The following is a 14,761-nucleotide window of genomic DNA, read 5'->3' on the forward strand; positions in this document are numbered from 1 at the left end:
CCACTCCTTCGTCTGAGAGCCGTGCTGCCGCCCGGCCCCGGGAGCGGAGAGCCGCTGTGCCGCGGCGCTGCCAGCCCTGCCTGCGGGAGCACCGGGAAGGGCTCGTCCATCGCCCGCGTCAGACCGGGTCTGAATCAAGTATTTTTTCCTTTTTGGAGGTTTCCATTCTGCTCGCCACAGCAGTGCTCGTCATCCCACCCCTGCAAGGCCCTGGGCAAAGAGACAGACCGTCCAGGGTGCCGGGATGTGTGTTTGTGTGGGAGCAAAACATCTCCTGGCTTCTGCGCTTGCCGAGAGCATCCTGCTCGTCTGGGTTTGGCTCTTGTCTGTATTTTGAGCCCCGGGAGGGATGCAGCGGCTCCTGGGGCAGGGGTTAAGGGGGATCACGGGAAAGGCAAAGCCAACGTGGTCGCGAGCATCTCTGTTAAAACAGATTTGTTTGATGAAGCATTTTGAGCAAGTTGTTTAATGAGCAATTGCCATCTTCCTCAAGGGGGGAAAGGCATACGTACGCCTTGGCGGACAGCCGCGTCTGTGGCGGTTTGGTGGCACCGAAGCGGCACGGAGAGCCTGGCCAGAGGCTCGTGGCTCAGCCTGAGCTGCCACCGCACCCCAGCACCGTCCTCCGCTGAGGCTGTCACGTACCTCTTGTTCTATAAGCTCAGGATTTCCATGCTACAAAATTACGTTATTCTAACGTTTTAGTCTAGAAGTGATTATCTTGTTCATGGAAATGAAATAAATCCCATATTTAAATACATATTTCTTTGGCAGAGACTGTAACCCCTCTGAAGCTAAGCGGCTTGAGTTAATATGTGCTGTGGGATGTGCCAGCGCAGAACGTGACTGTCCCTTTCCGTCCCTCCCCGGGGTGGACACCCGATGGCATAGGCAGCAGTGGCAGCGGGGACAGTGACTGGGACATGGGTGATGGTGCCCGGGGAGGTCCCCAGGAGCGAGTCACACTGCTCGGCAGTGCGGGCAGAGCCAGCTGCTGGCTGCGACGGGAACTCTTCAGACGTGTATAAAGCAAGATGTAAAAATAGGTCTTATTTCTTGAAATATCCGTGCGCAGCAAGAGGATGCTGCATGTCCACCAGAGAGAGAAATTATCCCAGTTTTGTCAGTCTTGCTTTGGTCTCTGAAAGGCAAGGCTGGGCTCCCAAAGCCGAGCAGGTGCTTAGTCCTTGTTGGGCTGGCCACACTGTCGCAGCAGAGCCCTGTGGGAGCCACCACCGACGCGCCAGCCGCATCCCCCAGTCCCAGGGAGACACGCAGGATGTCCTGGATGAGGCCCCACCGTGGTGTCAGTGACCCCATGGCCTGTGCCTCCCAATGACATACTCTTTTCTGGGTGTTTAACAGCATTTATTGGTGATCTGTAATACCAACTCACTGATTCGATGTCTGGAAGCTCTCTCAAAACTAAATCTTGTGTCTGAGACGCCGCCGTGAAGCAGTTCGTTCAGCTAGTTACTACTTAATTTTCTGACTTCCACCCCCCCAGATCAGCCTCAAAGACACGTGCTGCATAAGCCTTAATGAGCCATTAGATAAACGAATTGCAGAGAGATCGTCAGAAGCTATTCACCCTGCCACCCTGGGTGGTGGGTGGCCTTGGCTGGCTGCCGGCCGCCCACCCAGCCGCTCTCGCACTCCCCCTCCTCAGCGGGATGGGGAAGGGGGGGATGGAGAAAACGGTGGTGTGCCCCCGCTGCAGGGGAGGAAATTGGAGGTTTGTCATCCTGAGTTCAACACAGGTCCTCATCGGCACACCAGCACCTCCAGCTTCTCTCCTCGCACCGCACCTGCTCCACCTTGGCGTGCCATGAGCGGGAGAGAGCCCGGCAGGAGGCTGGGGGGTCTCCAGCCCCGGAGATACTCGCACCCCCAAGGGGAGGGGGTCCTGGGCAGCCTGGGCCATGGGCAGGGGGTGGGCGGCAGGACCCCCGAAGCTGTTCCCACCCTCACCCCAGCCCTCCTGGGAGTCGGAGGGCTGATTCAGGAGTGGGGTGTGGGGAACCCCTGCGGACCATTTCCCACCGGCCCCGTGCCAGGCGGGGGAAGGGACAGCGGGTGACCCCAGCCCTCGCCCGCCCCCCCGCTCTGCGCTGCCACCCGTGAACACCCCATGTGCCCCCTCTCCTGTGGGTCTGCGCCTCGGGGCGTACCCAAACCACTGCTCACCGCCCGTGCCCCCCCAGGGCTGCTCTGCTGGGTGGCAGTGAGGGACAGGGGTCCTGGGGGTGACTCCAAACCGCCCCCATCCCCCCCGGGTCCCCGCCACCGCTCCGGGGAGCAGCTGACCAGCCCAGGACCCCCCGGGCCGCCCCTGCCCCCGGTGCCCACAGCCAGCGCCCCGGGAGAGGCGGCACAGGGCGGTGGGACCGGGGGCTGGGAGCCGGGGTCCCTGCTCCCGCCGCAGCCCCCGCGGCGGCCGGGGCCGGGGCCGGGGCCGGTTCGCTTCACGCAGACTTCGCGCGGCGGTTTATCGGGCTGGCGGGGCTGGGGGGGGGGGGGGGAGAGGGGATTAACCCCGGCACTGCTGCCGGCGCGGGGCTGCCGGCGGCGGCTCCGGGTGCCGGAGGCACGGGATTAAGGCGTTAACTCACTGGCACGCTGTAGCAGAGCCATTTTGCTCCCCCTCCCCCCCCCCCCCCCTTTTCTTTTCTTTTCCTTCCCCCTCCCCCCCCGCCAATTAGCCCATTTTAACATCGAATTGTTCCCCGCTTATAAGAGGACCTCTCCCTCCTTACAAGCGGTCCTCTCCCCGCTTATAGGAGGTCCTCTCCCCGCTTGGCCATGCCGGCGGCTATTTTCGCGGGAGGCATCCTCCTGAAGCGCCTGCCTTCCCCCTGAGCACAAAGGAGGCCCGCTCCCCGCCTTCCCGCAGCTCCCGCCGGGGCCATCCCGGGAGCGGCCGCGGAGCCGGCCCCGGCGCGGGCAGGCGGCGGGCTGCCGCAGCCGGGCGGAGGAGAACCCGTGGCTATGGCTGGTCCTTAGGCACCGGCTGGCGAGCGGAGGGTCCCTCGGCCGGCGAGGCTGCCTGCTCAGCAGTTGGCGGGCCAGCGGGCGCGGGAGCCAAGGCTTGCGGCATGCCTGCCTTGATTTAAAGCCGGCTCGCAGGCAGCAAGCCCGCAGCAAGCCAGCGCGGCGGCGGCGGCGGCGGCGGCGGCGGCTGCCGACGGTTCAGCATGAAGGAACGGCTCTGTGTTACTGAAAGCACCTGACCGGATGGCCGCTCGTGCCTGAGCAGCGGCAAACGTCGCAAGGGGAGAGCTGGGAGCGAGCTGAGAGCCGCGCTTGCGATTGCTTCGTCAAGTTCGGGGCTTCTCTCCCCCCGGCGTCGCAGGGAGGCAGCCCGGCTCTCCCGGAGACCCCCGCTGCCTCGGCGACTTCCCCCCCAGCTCAAGGTCGGCGGCTTTCCCCGGCAGCCTTTGGGACCGAGCCCCGCGCTGCTGGGCAGCCTGCGGGGGGGCGGCCGGGGGGGCTCCGGACGGTGGCTGAAGGAGCGCCGGGGGGGCTCCGGACGGTGGCTGAAGGAGCACCGGGGGCGCGATGCAAGTGTCCATCGCCTGCACAGAGCACAACTTGAAGAGTCGAAATGGTGAAGACAGACTCATCAGCAAGCAGAACACCACTACCCCGAACGTAGTGAATGCAGCCCGGGCAAAATTTCGGACAGTGGCTATTATTGCTCGCAGTTTGGGGACATTTACCCCCCAGCACCACATTTCATTAAAAGAATCCACCGCAAAGCAAACGGGCATGAAATATAGGTATGGTCACGGTATCGGTCTTTGTTACGTTGCAGTGTAATAGCTCTTTACTTTGCCTCTAAAGAATTGCCTGCCTGGATGCATCTGATTTTGCAGAGGAGCTCTCTACTAAGGTTATTAATAGATTTTTGAACTCGTGCATAACTGAATCGCATTTGGGTGTGAATATTTTTGCAGGCATATGTATTCGTGATTTTATACCAAAAAACCACTTGCCTGGGTAGAATATAGTGCAACGTTGTGAATTGGTGACAGTGGTGTTAAGATGGTTTCTATTAAGTGCTCAGTATAACTTATATTGGTGCTAATGAGCAGAAAAATCAATTAGCAAAGCATGTCTGAGGCTGGACAGGAAAAGTTCATTTGCAGGATGTTGTACGGAGTGAAAAAAAGGATTTGCCTTGGGTACCATTTCATCATGGTGATCACTTACTGACTTTTCACCTGGCTCACTCTGTGAAGATGAGATCAAAGCCAATTTTAGGTGAAATGCAGAAAAAAATAATAATCACAGGCATTCTTGTAAAATGCCTCATGCATCTTACGGGTTTTTATTCCTCCTAACCTAGGCAGGAAAATAATGAACGGCTGTGACTTCAGTCTGAAGCGCTCGGTGTGGGCAGCTGATAAGCTTCTCTGTCATGCCTTCAGCTGAAAACGAGAAGGATTTCTATGACTTTGGCGGTTGGTTTTTGCCTGTTCAGGATGTCCCTTTTCAGCCACTAATGGGTGATGTTATTGGGACTGGGAGAAGGGAACAGCCTGGGGATGCTCTGTCCCCGTGAGCATCCCGGCAGCCGGAGCGAGGGGGTCTCCGTGGTCACGGGGAGGGCAATGAGAGGTGCAGGGCTCCGGGCAACTTTAGCCGTGCTTCTTCCCAGCCCGTGGAATCATGGCCGATGCTCCTGCGGAGCCAGCCGTACCTGCTCCAGGGGAGCGGCGCGGGGCTGGGATGCGGTTTTGCCGTTACACTGATTTTACGGTCATCAGGGCTGATGCAAAGCCAGGCTGGCTTTGGCACCGTCACACGGCATTCAGGCGTGTGTGTGGCTCAGCGCAGGGCTTGGTTTAGGCGATCCTGCAGTTCTGAAAATGTCAATATTAACTCTCCGGGAACTGCATAGACGGGGCGCGTGGAAGCAGCGTGAACGGGATGCTCAGCCGCAATTTGCTGTGAGTTGCTTGAAGGGTTGATAAATAACGCGGAGGCTTTGCCCGCGCGGAAGCCCGGCCTTTCCCACTGCTCGTTCCTGCCCTTCGGCCATGACCAACTTTTAGCAGGAGCGTTGCACGCTCCCGCCGTTTGCTCCCCGGCACGGTGTCGGCAGCAGAAGCGGTGCTGGCGGGGCTTGCGGCGAGAGCAGAAATGCTGATTAATATCTCCCGGGGCCAGTTCCCAGCCGGAGGGGTGCTGGGGGGGTTCCCGGGGGAGGTGGGGGTGGTGACAGTCCCCTCTCCTGGCTGTCCCCAGCTGTGGGGAGGGTCCTGCCCGAAGAGAGGCAGCTCTCCAAATCAATATAACTTGTCTTTTAATCTGATGCCCGCAGCCCTCCCAGTGGCATAGGGGCCGGTGGAGCGGTGGCAGCCGGGGGCTCCCTGTGCCCCCTCTCCCCTCCTGCAGCCCTCTCCAAGCCACTGTGCCTCCCTGCCTCAGTTTCCCCCGTCAGCACATCTGAGGGAACCGTGTCTTTGATCACGTCATTCCGAGACGTGGCCTGTTACCAAGTTGTGCCTTCTGCTCGTTAGGCTGACGGACGCTGTGTACTAATTGTCAGAAGTTATCTCTGCTGATTTCCCGCGGGCTCCCGGCGCTCTCCGTGTACCGACGCGCCGGGTAATTGCAATTCTTTGCTGCCCGCATGACACAAACGCTCCTGCAGCCTCCAAAGTTGGGCCTTTGTAAATCCTTTCTGGCTTATTTCTAGATAAGGTTTCAATGCGGAGGGCTGAGTCCTCCCGCGGGTGTTCAGCACGGCCCTGACGGCTCCCCCGGCTTCGGCTGCCCGAGACCCGGGGAATTGCATCAGGAATAGCATCTCGTTTGTGACAAGGCTGATAATTTATCTTTATGACTAATCCCTGTTTCTGCTCCCAAATCTCTCCATATCTAGAGCCGATTTCTCCCCCAAGAGAAGAAGCGAAGGGGAATTTGGAGGAAGAGCTGACTAAACCTCCAGGCTCAGCTGCGATGCTGCTGAATCGAGATAACCTTTAGTTAGGGAAGACGCCTACCAACGGCGACGGAGCTGATATTTCGTGTTCATCTCTGCGCCGGGTTCCTCAGTCTGAGGGAAACCCAGTAGCCGGAGAAGCCAAAGGCTTTTCCCAGTGGCTGCAGCAATAATCCTGCAAAGTCCTCAGCTCCCCTACATTTGAAGCCGAGGTCCTTCCCAATTCATTTTCTGCTTGAATTGTGTCCCTGATGCTAAGCGACACCGCGTGTGCCGCTTAAGATGACGTGCTGGGGAAGCTGCCCCTTGTTTCACGCTGTGCGTAGGGATAGCTGTCCCCTCCATTCGAGCCTCGGCGCTGCTGCCGCCCCCCGGCCGGGCTCCCCCCATCCTGCCCGACCCCGACGCGGCCGACGCCGGCTGCCGGGCGCTCCTGGTGCCACTGGGATTATGTAAAAAAGAGAGACGGCGACTATGCCTGTGACAGGGGTGGGGGCGGGAGAGGATCCAGCTCGGGGCTGGGAGGTGGGGGGGCTTTTCATCCGATGACATGTTTCTGGCCCCGCTCCAGCCCAGAGCCTGAATTGGAATGTAAAAGACTGAGTTTGTGGGAAAAAAAACGCGCGTTCGCCGGGGAACATCTGCAAATGTTAGGACTCAGGTGCGCTCCCGCCGCGTTCGCGTGAGCAAACCTCTGCTCTGCGTTCGCCAAATCCCGTGTCGCTGCCTCCCCCGTCCGATCGTGGCATCCGTCGGGTGGGACCTCCCCAGCCATCACCTCTGCTGTCACCGCCGGGGACGGCCTCGGCTGCCTCCCGCGCGCAGAAGGCAATGGGGAGAGGGGCCGTTCCCTCTTGTCCCTTTTAACGCTCCGGTTCGGTCCCACTGATGAGCCTGCCCAGATGCTTGGGGAGAACGTTTGGGATCACTTCGAGTCTTTCCTTGAAAATGATGTAGTTGCGGTGCTTGGCTTGGAGAATTGCAGCCTGCCGCACCGCTGCTGGAAACAAAGGATGGATTTTTGCATCCCTCTGATGCGCAGCATGGGAGGAGGGCTGGCAGGCTTTGGACCATCAGAAGGTCACAGCCTGGCTTCTTCTCCCTCCTAATTTGCCATATTTTTTAAAAAATTTATTGCCAGCCCGATCCAAGCTGCCAGGAAGGTGGATCCAGCCCTGATCTTGGCGCACGGGGCAATTTGGGATGTGCTGTGGCTACCACAGAGAACAACTTCTCAAGCCGAGACTTGTACCAGGCTCCCCGTGCTTGTCCTGGCATCCTTGCCATCGCGCATGCCGCAGGGCTAATCCTCGCCCCGCAGCACCCTGGCTCCCCGCGAGCCTGCTCCGTGCCCAGGACGTGGCGGGGAGCTCAGCCGCAGAGGACTCGGGGCTCAGCTCCGGCTCCAGCCGCTGCGCTGCCGATTCGGGGCCGTCAGCAGTTCAAAAATAGCCCTTTATGAGAGCTCTGCCCGCACACGGGCACGAGGGACCCAATTTATGAAGCTCAACTATCTATTTGTGTTCATAAATAATTGATGGTGGCAGCTTTTGACCATTAGCTCCAGCGCGAGCCTAAACAAAAAAAAAAATTAACTGCAAAGGCAAGCTGGTGGAGTTAATAGTCCGTGCTGGTCCTGCAGAGCCCGGGGCAAGGTGCGGAGAGGCTGGGAAATGTCCCCCGGCGGGGATGCCCCATGCGATGCGGGATGCCCAGCCCTGTCTCATGAGCCACTCGTGGCCACCATGCCCGTGCCACCACCTCCTGCCTGCGCCGCGGGGGGTCTCTGAGGACGGGCAGCGGTAATTCAAGTGTGGGGAGACCAGCGTGGGAACCTCGTCCCTGCCGGGTCAGGGCTGCGAGGGGACCTGTCCTGCTGCTGCGGGCGCTGGAGGGCAGATAGGGCTTCTTGCAGTCGGCGAGCAGTGGGCGCGCAAGGATTGCCTGTCGCGTTTTGCAGGGTCTGGGGCGGCTTTAGCAACCAAAGACCTTTCCCAAGCTCTCCCCGGTGCCGCAGTGCTCAGCTAGCCACTGCTCTGGAGGGCAAAGCACCGGCACGAAGCCGAGCGCTCACGAAGGGTCTGGAGGAGACCATACTGTCAGGACACGGTGCTGCTGCCTGTCTGCTCCCTTTTCCCGGAGGAACGGGCACGTCCCGGACTCGTGGGCGCCTGCGCTTACAGCCAGCCCGGTGCAGGGTGGTCTGCTCAATCCTTGTCTTACTCGGGATTTTTTTCTGGCCCGTCGCCTGGGTGCTGCCGCTTGCCAGGCTGCAGGCTGGGGGACCTTCCAGTGTCCCCGGTGGCACCGAGGCCGTGCCCTGGCCACGCTCCAGCTGAGGTCATTACATCCTGCCGGCTAAAAATGCATCGGCAGCTGGCAGGCATTTTTTTTTTCACCCTATACCTCAAATTGTGGGTTCTTAAAGCACGTTACTAAAATGTCATTGATGCGCTGCATCACAGCGGTGGGTGTGCTGCTCCGGTGGCTCCGGTGGGACGTCTCTCTTCCCCCTCCCGGCAAGGTGGCCGTGGGCTTGACTTTGCCGGGATCAGAGCGGCGCTCCGTTGGCTCTGCACACCAATTACAGACATTAAAAGGCACAACAAAAATACTACAGCACAAAGAATTCCCCATCCCTCTTTTCTACCTAAATAAATATCCTCTGTCAAATGTAATTAAGGTACGTAACAAACATAAAACTCTCAGTCCTATGGTTAACTCAAAGCTTCCCCGTGTTGTGGGCTGGCAGGTCCCAGCCCGGAGGGGAGCGATGCTCTGGAGCATCATCCCTCCCGGGCTCAGTGGAGGGGGGAGAAGAGCAAACCTGCTCCGGGAAAACATCCCACAGCCGTTCCCCCTCCCCGAGAGGTTCCCAGCGCAGCTGCTGAGCGCTTGAGAGGAGGAGGAACCGCTGCCGGTGGGGGCCGGAGCCCTGCAAAGCCCCAGAGCCGCATCTGAGACCTGTGATTACCATCAGGAAAATGACTTTTCGCCTCCGTGACCGCCGGCGGTTTCTTCCACTCCGTTGAACATACCCTGGGTGACCCGTGGGCTAGAAGCAAAAATTGCAATGCTTTTCTGAAAGCGCGGATTTCTTAGGTAGAAGCGTGGTATTATTAACGCTAGAATCGCACGGAGGGAGGGGCGCGCTCTGCGCGCAAGGCGGCCGGCTGGGCCGCCGGTGGGAGCCTGGGCTGGCAGCAGTCAGAACCAAACTTGCAAGCCGCCAAGGTTTGGAAACGCACCCAGGTCGGTTTGGGCTGCAAAACTAGTTCGGAAACAGAAGGTAAAGCTCTTAACGCTTTTCGAGGGGTGCCGGTGAAAGCAGGTATTTCTTAGCAGTATTTCGGGACTTGTGTCTTCTTTTTCCTTGCATCGTACTACAACCATGAGCCGTAATAACTACCTTATATATTTAGGAATCCATGGTTTATTTAAGTCTTGCTGCAATTATGAGTAGTTTTAAGCACTCACACGCAAATGGATGGCACAATTATTTTGATATAAAATTACATATTATTTCAGTAGCTCTCCATATCGGGTTGATTTTTATGGCTCATCATCTGATCTTCATTTTATTGCTGGAAATGAAGCCCAATCCAGTGAACAGAATGGATTTAGGCTGAATTCACAACGCGTTTCCCCCAGGACTGTAGCTTATAATGGCTACAAAGAAGGGAGGAATAACTCAAAGAGGGAGAAAAAGGAACCAGTTGAGTAAACAAAATCTGCGCGGATTTGCGCTGCTCTCAGATTCCTAATGCCTCCCCTGGAGTCTGTAGCTGGTAGGTACGGCTGCGGGATCGGGGGGGTCCGGATTTTTCTCATCTCATTACCTTGATGCAAAAGCCACGTTTGACACGGCAGTGTTAAAACCAGCGCAGAGAAGGTGAGCTCTGGATTTGAATACGCATTTACTGACCGCGTGACCTCGAACGAAATGACAGCGCCGGGAGTTTGCCAAAGGCGTGTTCGCTCCCGGGCTTTCGCCTCTTCAGTCAATGAAGACTTTGCAGGTGGCTGGGCTGAGTGTCAGCGCTGAAAATGTATCTCCTCTTCCAGGTTTCGGATAAAGCAAAGTCGTCCCCTGTTTTCGAAGCAGTCGGCCCAGGTGGTGCCTGCCCGGCTGAGCACGGCTGCTCCCCCGTGCCCCCCCCGTGGCTTTGCCACCGGAGGAGCGATGCCCAGCGCTGCGGGGACTGCGGGCTCTGCCCCGCTCCCCTGCACGCAGCCGAGGGATTTCTTCAGCTCAGGGTTTCTCCTTCTTCCCCAGAGAGCCAACCAGGCCAAGAACCTCCTACAGCAACTTGAGTTCATTGACAAATGGATTTTTCATGTTATTTTTACTAGGGCGTGTACTGATAGCACGAGGGGGAACGGCTTTAAACTGGAAGAGGGAGATTTAGTTTAAATATTAGGAAGAAATTTTTCACTTTAAGGGTGGTAAGGCACTGGCCCAGGTTGTCCACAGAGCTGTTGACTACCCTGGAGGTATTCAAGGCCAGGTTGGATGGAACAGCTTGGAACGCGTTACTCAGGGCAGTGGTGGAGTCCCCATCCCTGGAGGTATTAAGGGTCGTGTAGATATGGTGCTCAGGGACATGGTTTAGTGGTGGGCTTGGCAGTGTGAGGTTAAGGATTGGACTAGATGATCTTACAGGGCTTTTCCAGTCTAGAAGATTCTGACTCTGGATGGGGCTTTGAGCAACCTGGTCTAGTGGGAGGTGTCCCTGCCCGTAGCAGGGGGTGGAACTAGATGGTCTTCAAAGTCCCTTCCAACCTAAACCATTCTATGTTTCTATGATTCCTAAGATTCTTTGTAAAAGCGTTTCTAATTTATTAGGGATTTTGGAAACATCTGTCCACCAGCTTAATTATATATCCTCCAGTGAGGTCTAGCTCACGGAGAAACCGGTGAGAGTGGTGCTGGCTCGTGTGGGGGCCGGCTGTACAGCGGACGCGTGTCAGCATCAGACATCACCTCTGCCCAGCTACGCCGGGAGAGTCCCCGCTTCCCCGGCCAGCGTGGCACGCCAGCTCCTTCTCATCCCCCAGTGCGGTGTCCTGGACCCGGCGGAGCGAGGTCTGGGGATGCCGGATTGCCTGTCCCGGTGCCTGTGTCCTGCTGGGGACAGGAACGCTGTCCTGCGGTGCTGGTGGCACTGGGGGGACACAGCAACAAGGCAGGGCTTGGTCTGCCACCGATTCCAGCCCCCCCCGCTTTAATCCCAAGTGAAAACGATGAGCTAAGGAGAACAAGATTGAATTCAAGGACAAACGGTGTTTCAAAGAGCACGCTTTTCACGTCGGGCGTGTTAAGCAGAAGCAAAATGATGATGTTCTAAGGAAGCATTTAAATAATGCAACTGTGCTCCGGTGACGAGCTGTGCAGGGCGCAGGGCAGGGGCGCGGGGGCACGGGAGCAGCCCGGGCGGCCGTCCCCGTCACCGGTGGGTGGCTGTCACCGCACCGCTGCTCCCTGTGCCACCCGCCACTGGGGTGGGCTCTGCCGGGGCAGTGGCCCCTGGCACGGGGCGGCGTGGGGCAGCTCCTGGCTGGCGGCGGTGGCTGACACTGGTTCCTGACCGACCCACCGGCTGCCAAACCCCGGTCCTGCTCCGCTCCGCTCGTCCCACCCCGTTCCCCGCAGCGTGGTATTTTCCATTTAGAAATCTGCATGACAACGTTCATCTAATGCTTAAATGGATGGAAGAAAAGATGTAATGCAGAAACACTGCTAATTTAATTACTTGCGAAGCGCACAGTTTAAGATATTTAAAATGTATTATTTTAGCATGGCTGCTTTGGCAAAATCCAATTTGAATTTTGAGCACGCTTATTTTTATTTTAGACTAACGTTATAAACCTCCATCTGTAGAAGATGTTTGTTAAGAAATTGATTCTGAGCAAGGAAGAGAAAAACGCTCTGCGTGAGAGTTGGTGTGAGCCCAGAGGTTAAAGCCGGGGTGATGCGTTCCCCGCTACAAGTCAGTGGACGTCTCCCCCGTGCCTGGGGTTCAGCCCGTGCTGGGCAGGGTGGCAGGGGAGGGACAGCCCCAGCAAAGCTCCCATGCATTCCAGTATTTGGAAAACACCCACCAGCCCCAAATCTGGTGGCGCTTCCTGGTGGGTACATACCTGATGGAAAGTCAGCGGATGGTTCGGATGGATCTTGCTCATGCAAAGAGGGATTTGGCTACCGTGTCCCTTACCCTGGCCCTGTTCCTTGGGGTGCTCCAGGCGATGCTTCCCACCACCGCAGCAGTGAGAGCAGTGTTTGGTGGGAGCCTCTGGAGGTGTTCGAAGGTGTTTGCTCCTGAACAAACCCCTTTTAGAAGTCGGTCAGAAGCTCTCCACGCCCGCCCCTGCTGTGCTCACTGCACACCGCTGCGGAGGAGGCAGAGAGGGTGAAGGAGCCCCTGTGACAGCGCGGTGGTCCTGGGCACGTAGGAGAGATGGCAGCTTTTCGGGGCAGGCTGGGCCCTGTCTGCCGTGCGCTGGGCTCGCTCCGGTGGCTGGTGGCACCCGCCGCCCCGCCGTCCCACCGCGATGTCCCCGCTGCTCCCCACAGCAGCATCCCCTGCGGGAGATGCAGCATCGTCCCTTCAGCAAATCGAGACTCGCTCCTCATGGTGTCCCAACGTATTAGAAATGTTTCCCGAACTATTTTTGCAGCAGGAGAAGACCTCCTGGCAGGCAGGAGGGAGCGGGGAGCAGCGCCTGGTCCCCGAGATGCCTTGCTCGGGGCGGCGGGGCGCCCGGTCAGGGCTCCGCAGGCTCCACGCTAAAGAGTTTCGGGAGGTATTTTCTGGCAAAGCTCTGCTCGGGGAACAAAGAGAAAGAACCGACGGGACACAGGGCCTGAGAAGCAGAAGCCGCGCATTGAAAAATAAGGTCCCGAAGCTCCTGGAAGCCCTTTGTACGTGGAACCCCAACGAGATCCTGGTGCCTTGCCTCCAGCAGCTCCCAAAGAGGAAAGCTGGCGCGTGTTTGATGCCTGGTTTTTTTTTACGGCGTGCAACAGCAGCCTGCGAGTCTGTTGCAGGCCCTGCCCGCAGCTTCAGTTCAGCTGGATGCAACGCATCCGGAGACCCTCGGGTTCCAGAGAGGAGGCGACGGCCTCCTTGCAGGGACCGGGCAGGAGGGAGGAGGCAGCGGGGCTGAGGCTGTTGGGGTTGCCTGCTCGTACGCCCAGCTTGCACGCCGCTCGCGAAGGGGTTGTGTAAGTCACCGTAAAACGTGTGCCCTGTATGTAAACGAGCTGCTTTAGACATGCTTTGGGTAGGAAGTTATAAAACTTTCCTGGCGTGTTCATACCTGTATTTTCCTACGTTTGCCAGAAAAAGCCGAGCGCCGCCTGGTCACAGCATCGGCTGCAGTGGCTGCGAAAACTGCTGCAACTTAATTTCACAAGTACTTAAAATCTATCTACAATGTCCCTTCTCTCTGAAAGGGTCAAAGTCCCGTGCAGAAATTAAAACAAAAATTCAGTTATTTTTCACGGTGGTCTCCCTGCCTGACCCTGCTTATTTTTAGAATAGTTCATGCAAATAGCTTTTACCTAAATATTGATGCGGGAATAACTTGCCCCTCCAAAGCGAAAGGTCCCCCTTCCCGGGGTGACCCCGCTGTGGATGCTGCCGGCTGCAGCCGCCGGGGCAGACCCGCTCACGGCTCTGCCGGAATGAGCCTCTCCTGCCTGTGGAGGAAACGTGTGTTTTCCAGTTTCAGCTTATTCAATCACTTCAGCTTAGTGACTAATACTTTCCAAGGTGGGTCAAGGGATGGGGAAGGAAAAACCGGTGACGGGGTTTTAAATTTTTTATTTTGCCTCTTTCAGTCTGGAGTAGTACCGAAATGAGAGAAAATGGCATCTATTATTTACAGCCCTATGGGATGTGTTGACTGGTGACAGCACAGTCAGCACCCTGCGCAGGGGTATGATTTGCTTACTAATTCCCTACATGAATAAAGCGGAATCGACCTGGGCATTGTAACAGGCTCGGGCACATGTCCCAGGTTTGCCGGGTCTTTGCCGGGTCTGAGATCTGTAGCACCGTGGGGTCGGGTACCACTGAAGGGTGATGGGGAAGCTGCGGATTAACCCGTGCAGAGGTGTGAGGGAGAGCACAGGTGCGATGGAGAGCTGCCTGATCCTCTCTTATTTCTGGAAATAAGTTGATTCATTCAAATCCTTTAGGAACTGCAAGTTTGTGGTTTGTTGGTTTGGTTGTTTTTTTTTTTTTTTTTTAACAAGGGTAACGTAATTCCCTCAGACATTTGAAATTATTTGAAATTCCGCACTTTAAAAGCATCACTGCAGAATGACAAATATTTTTTCTTTTCCGCTCTTTCATCCTTGGGTCCCACGGCTGACGAAACGCGGTGGGGGCAGGAGAGCCGTGGGCTGTGCATCGTTCTAGGATGCGGTTGATGGAATCATGTTCCCCTCCCCGCCCCCCCTCCAGCAGAGCTATTCCCCTGGGAACACCAGTGCCAGCGCTTCCCCCGCTCCGGCATCCCCACCCCGCGCTCCCCCTCCCCGGGACAGCTCTGGGAACAGAGATGGCAGCTGCTGCCGCCGCAGCGATCTTCCGCAACCATCTCTGCTCTGGGCCAGGCTGGCCGGGAGCCGGGGCGGGAGGGATGGCGTGGGAAAGAGCGTCGCACGCGGGAGAGCCTCATTCATGGCACGGATCCCGCGCGGGGAGGCTGAGCGCGCCGGCACGTCTGCCAGAGCCACGCGCGGCAGCCCCTGCGCTTGGCTGCGGCCCATCTATTTCACCTTATCTACATGTCGGTGCGTCA

At 57.6% G+C, this 14,761-nt stretch overlaps 1 protein-coding gene across 4 annotated transcripts in view; it reads left to right on the top strand.

Moving 5' to 3' along the window:
• The window catches only part of KCNAB1 (potassium voltage-gated channel subfamily A regulatory beta subunit 1), a gene marked incomplete at both ends in the record, with an annotated part of 78,304 nt that overhangs the window by 18,908 nt on the left and 44,635 nt on the right, over positions 1 to 14,761 (top strand). For 2 of the 4 annotated variants that reach the window (XM_082487359.1, XM_082487360.1), the window contains one exon: positions 3,559 to 3,779. The exons of the other annotated variants lie outside the window; for them this stretch is intronic. In XM_082487359.1, coding sequence (XP_082343485.1) covers positions 3,559 to 3,779 — 221 coding nt within the window. Of the gene's footprint in view, positions 1 to 3,558; positions 3,780 to 14,761 lie in introns of those variants that run through there. 4 annotated transcript variants of the gene reach the window in all.

The sequence above is a fragment of the Vanellus vanellus genome, assembly GCF_965231255.1.
Source record: "Vanellus vanellus genome assembly, chromosome: 8".
NCBI lineage: Eukaryota > Metazoa > Chordata > Aves > Charadriiformes > Charadriidae > Vanellus > Vanellus vanellus.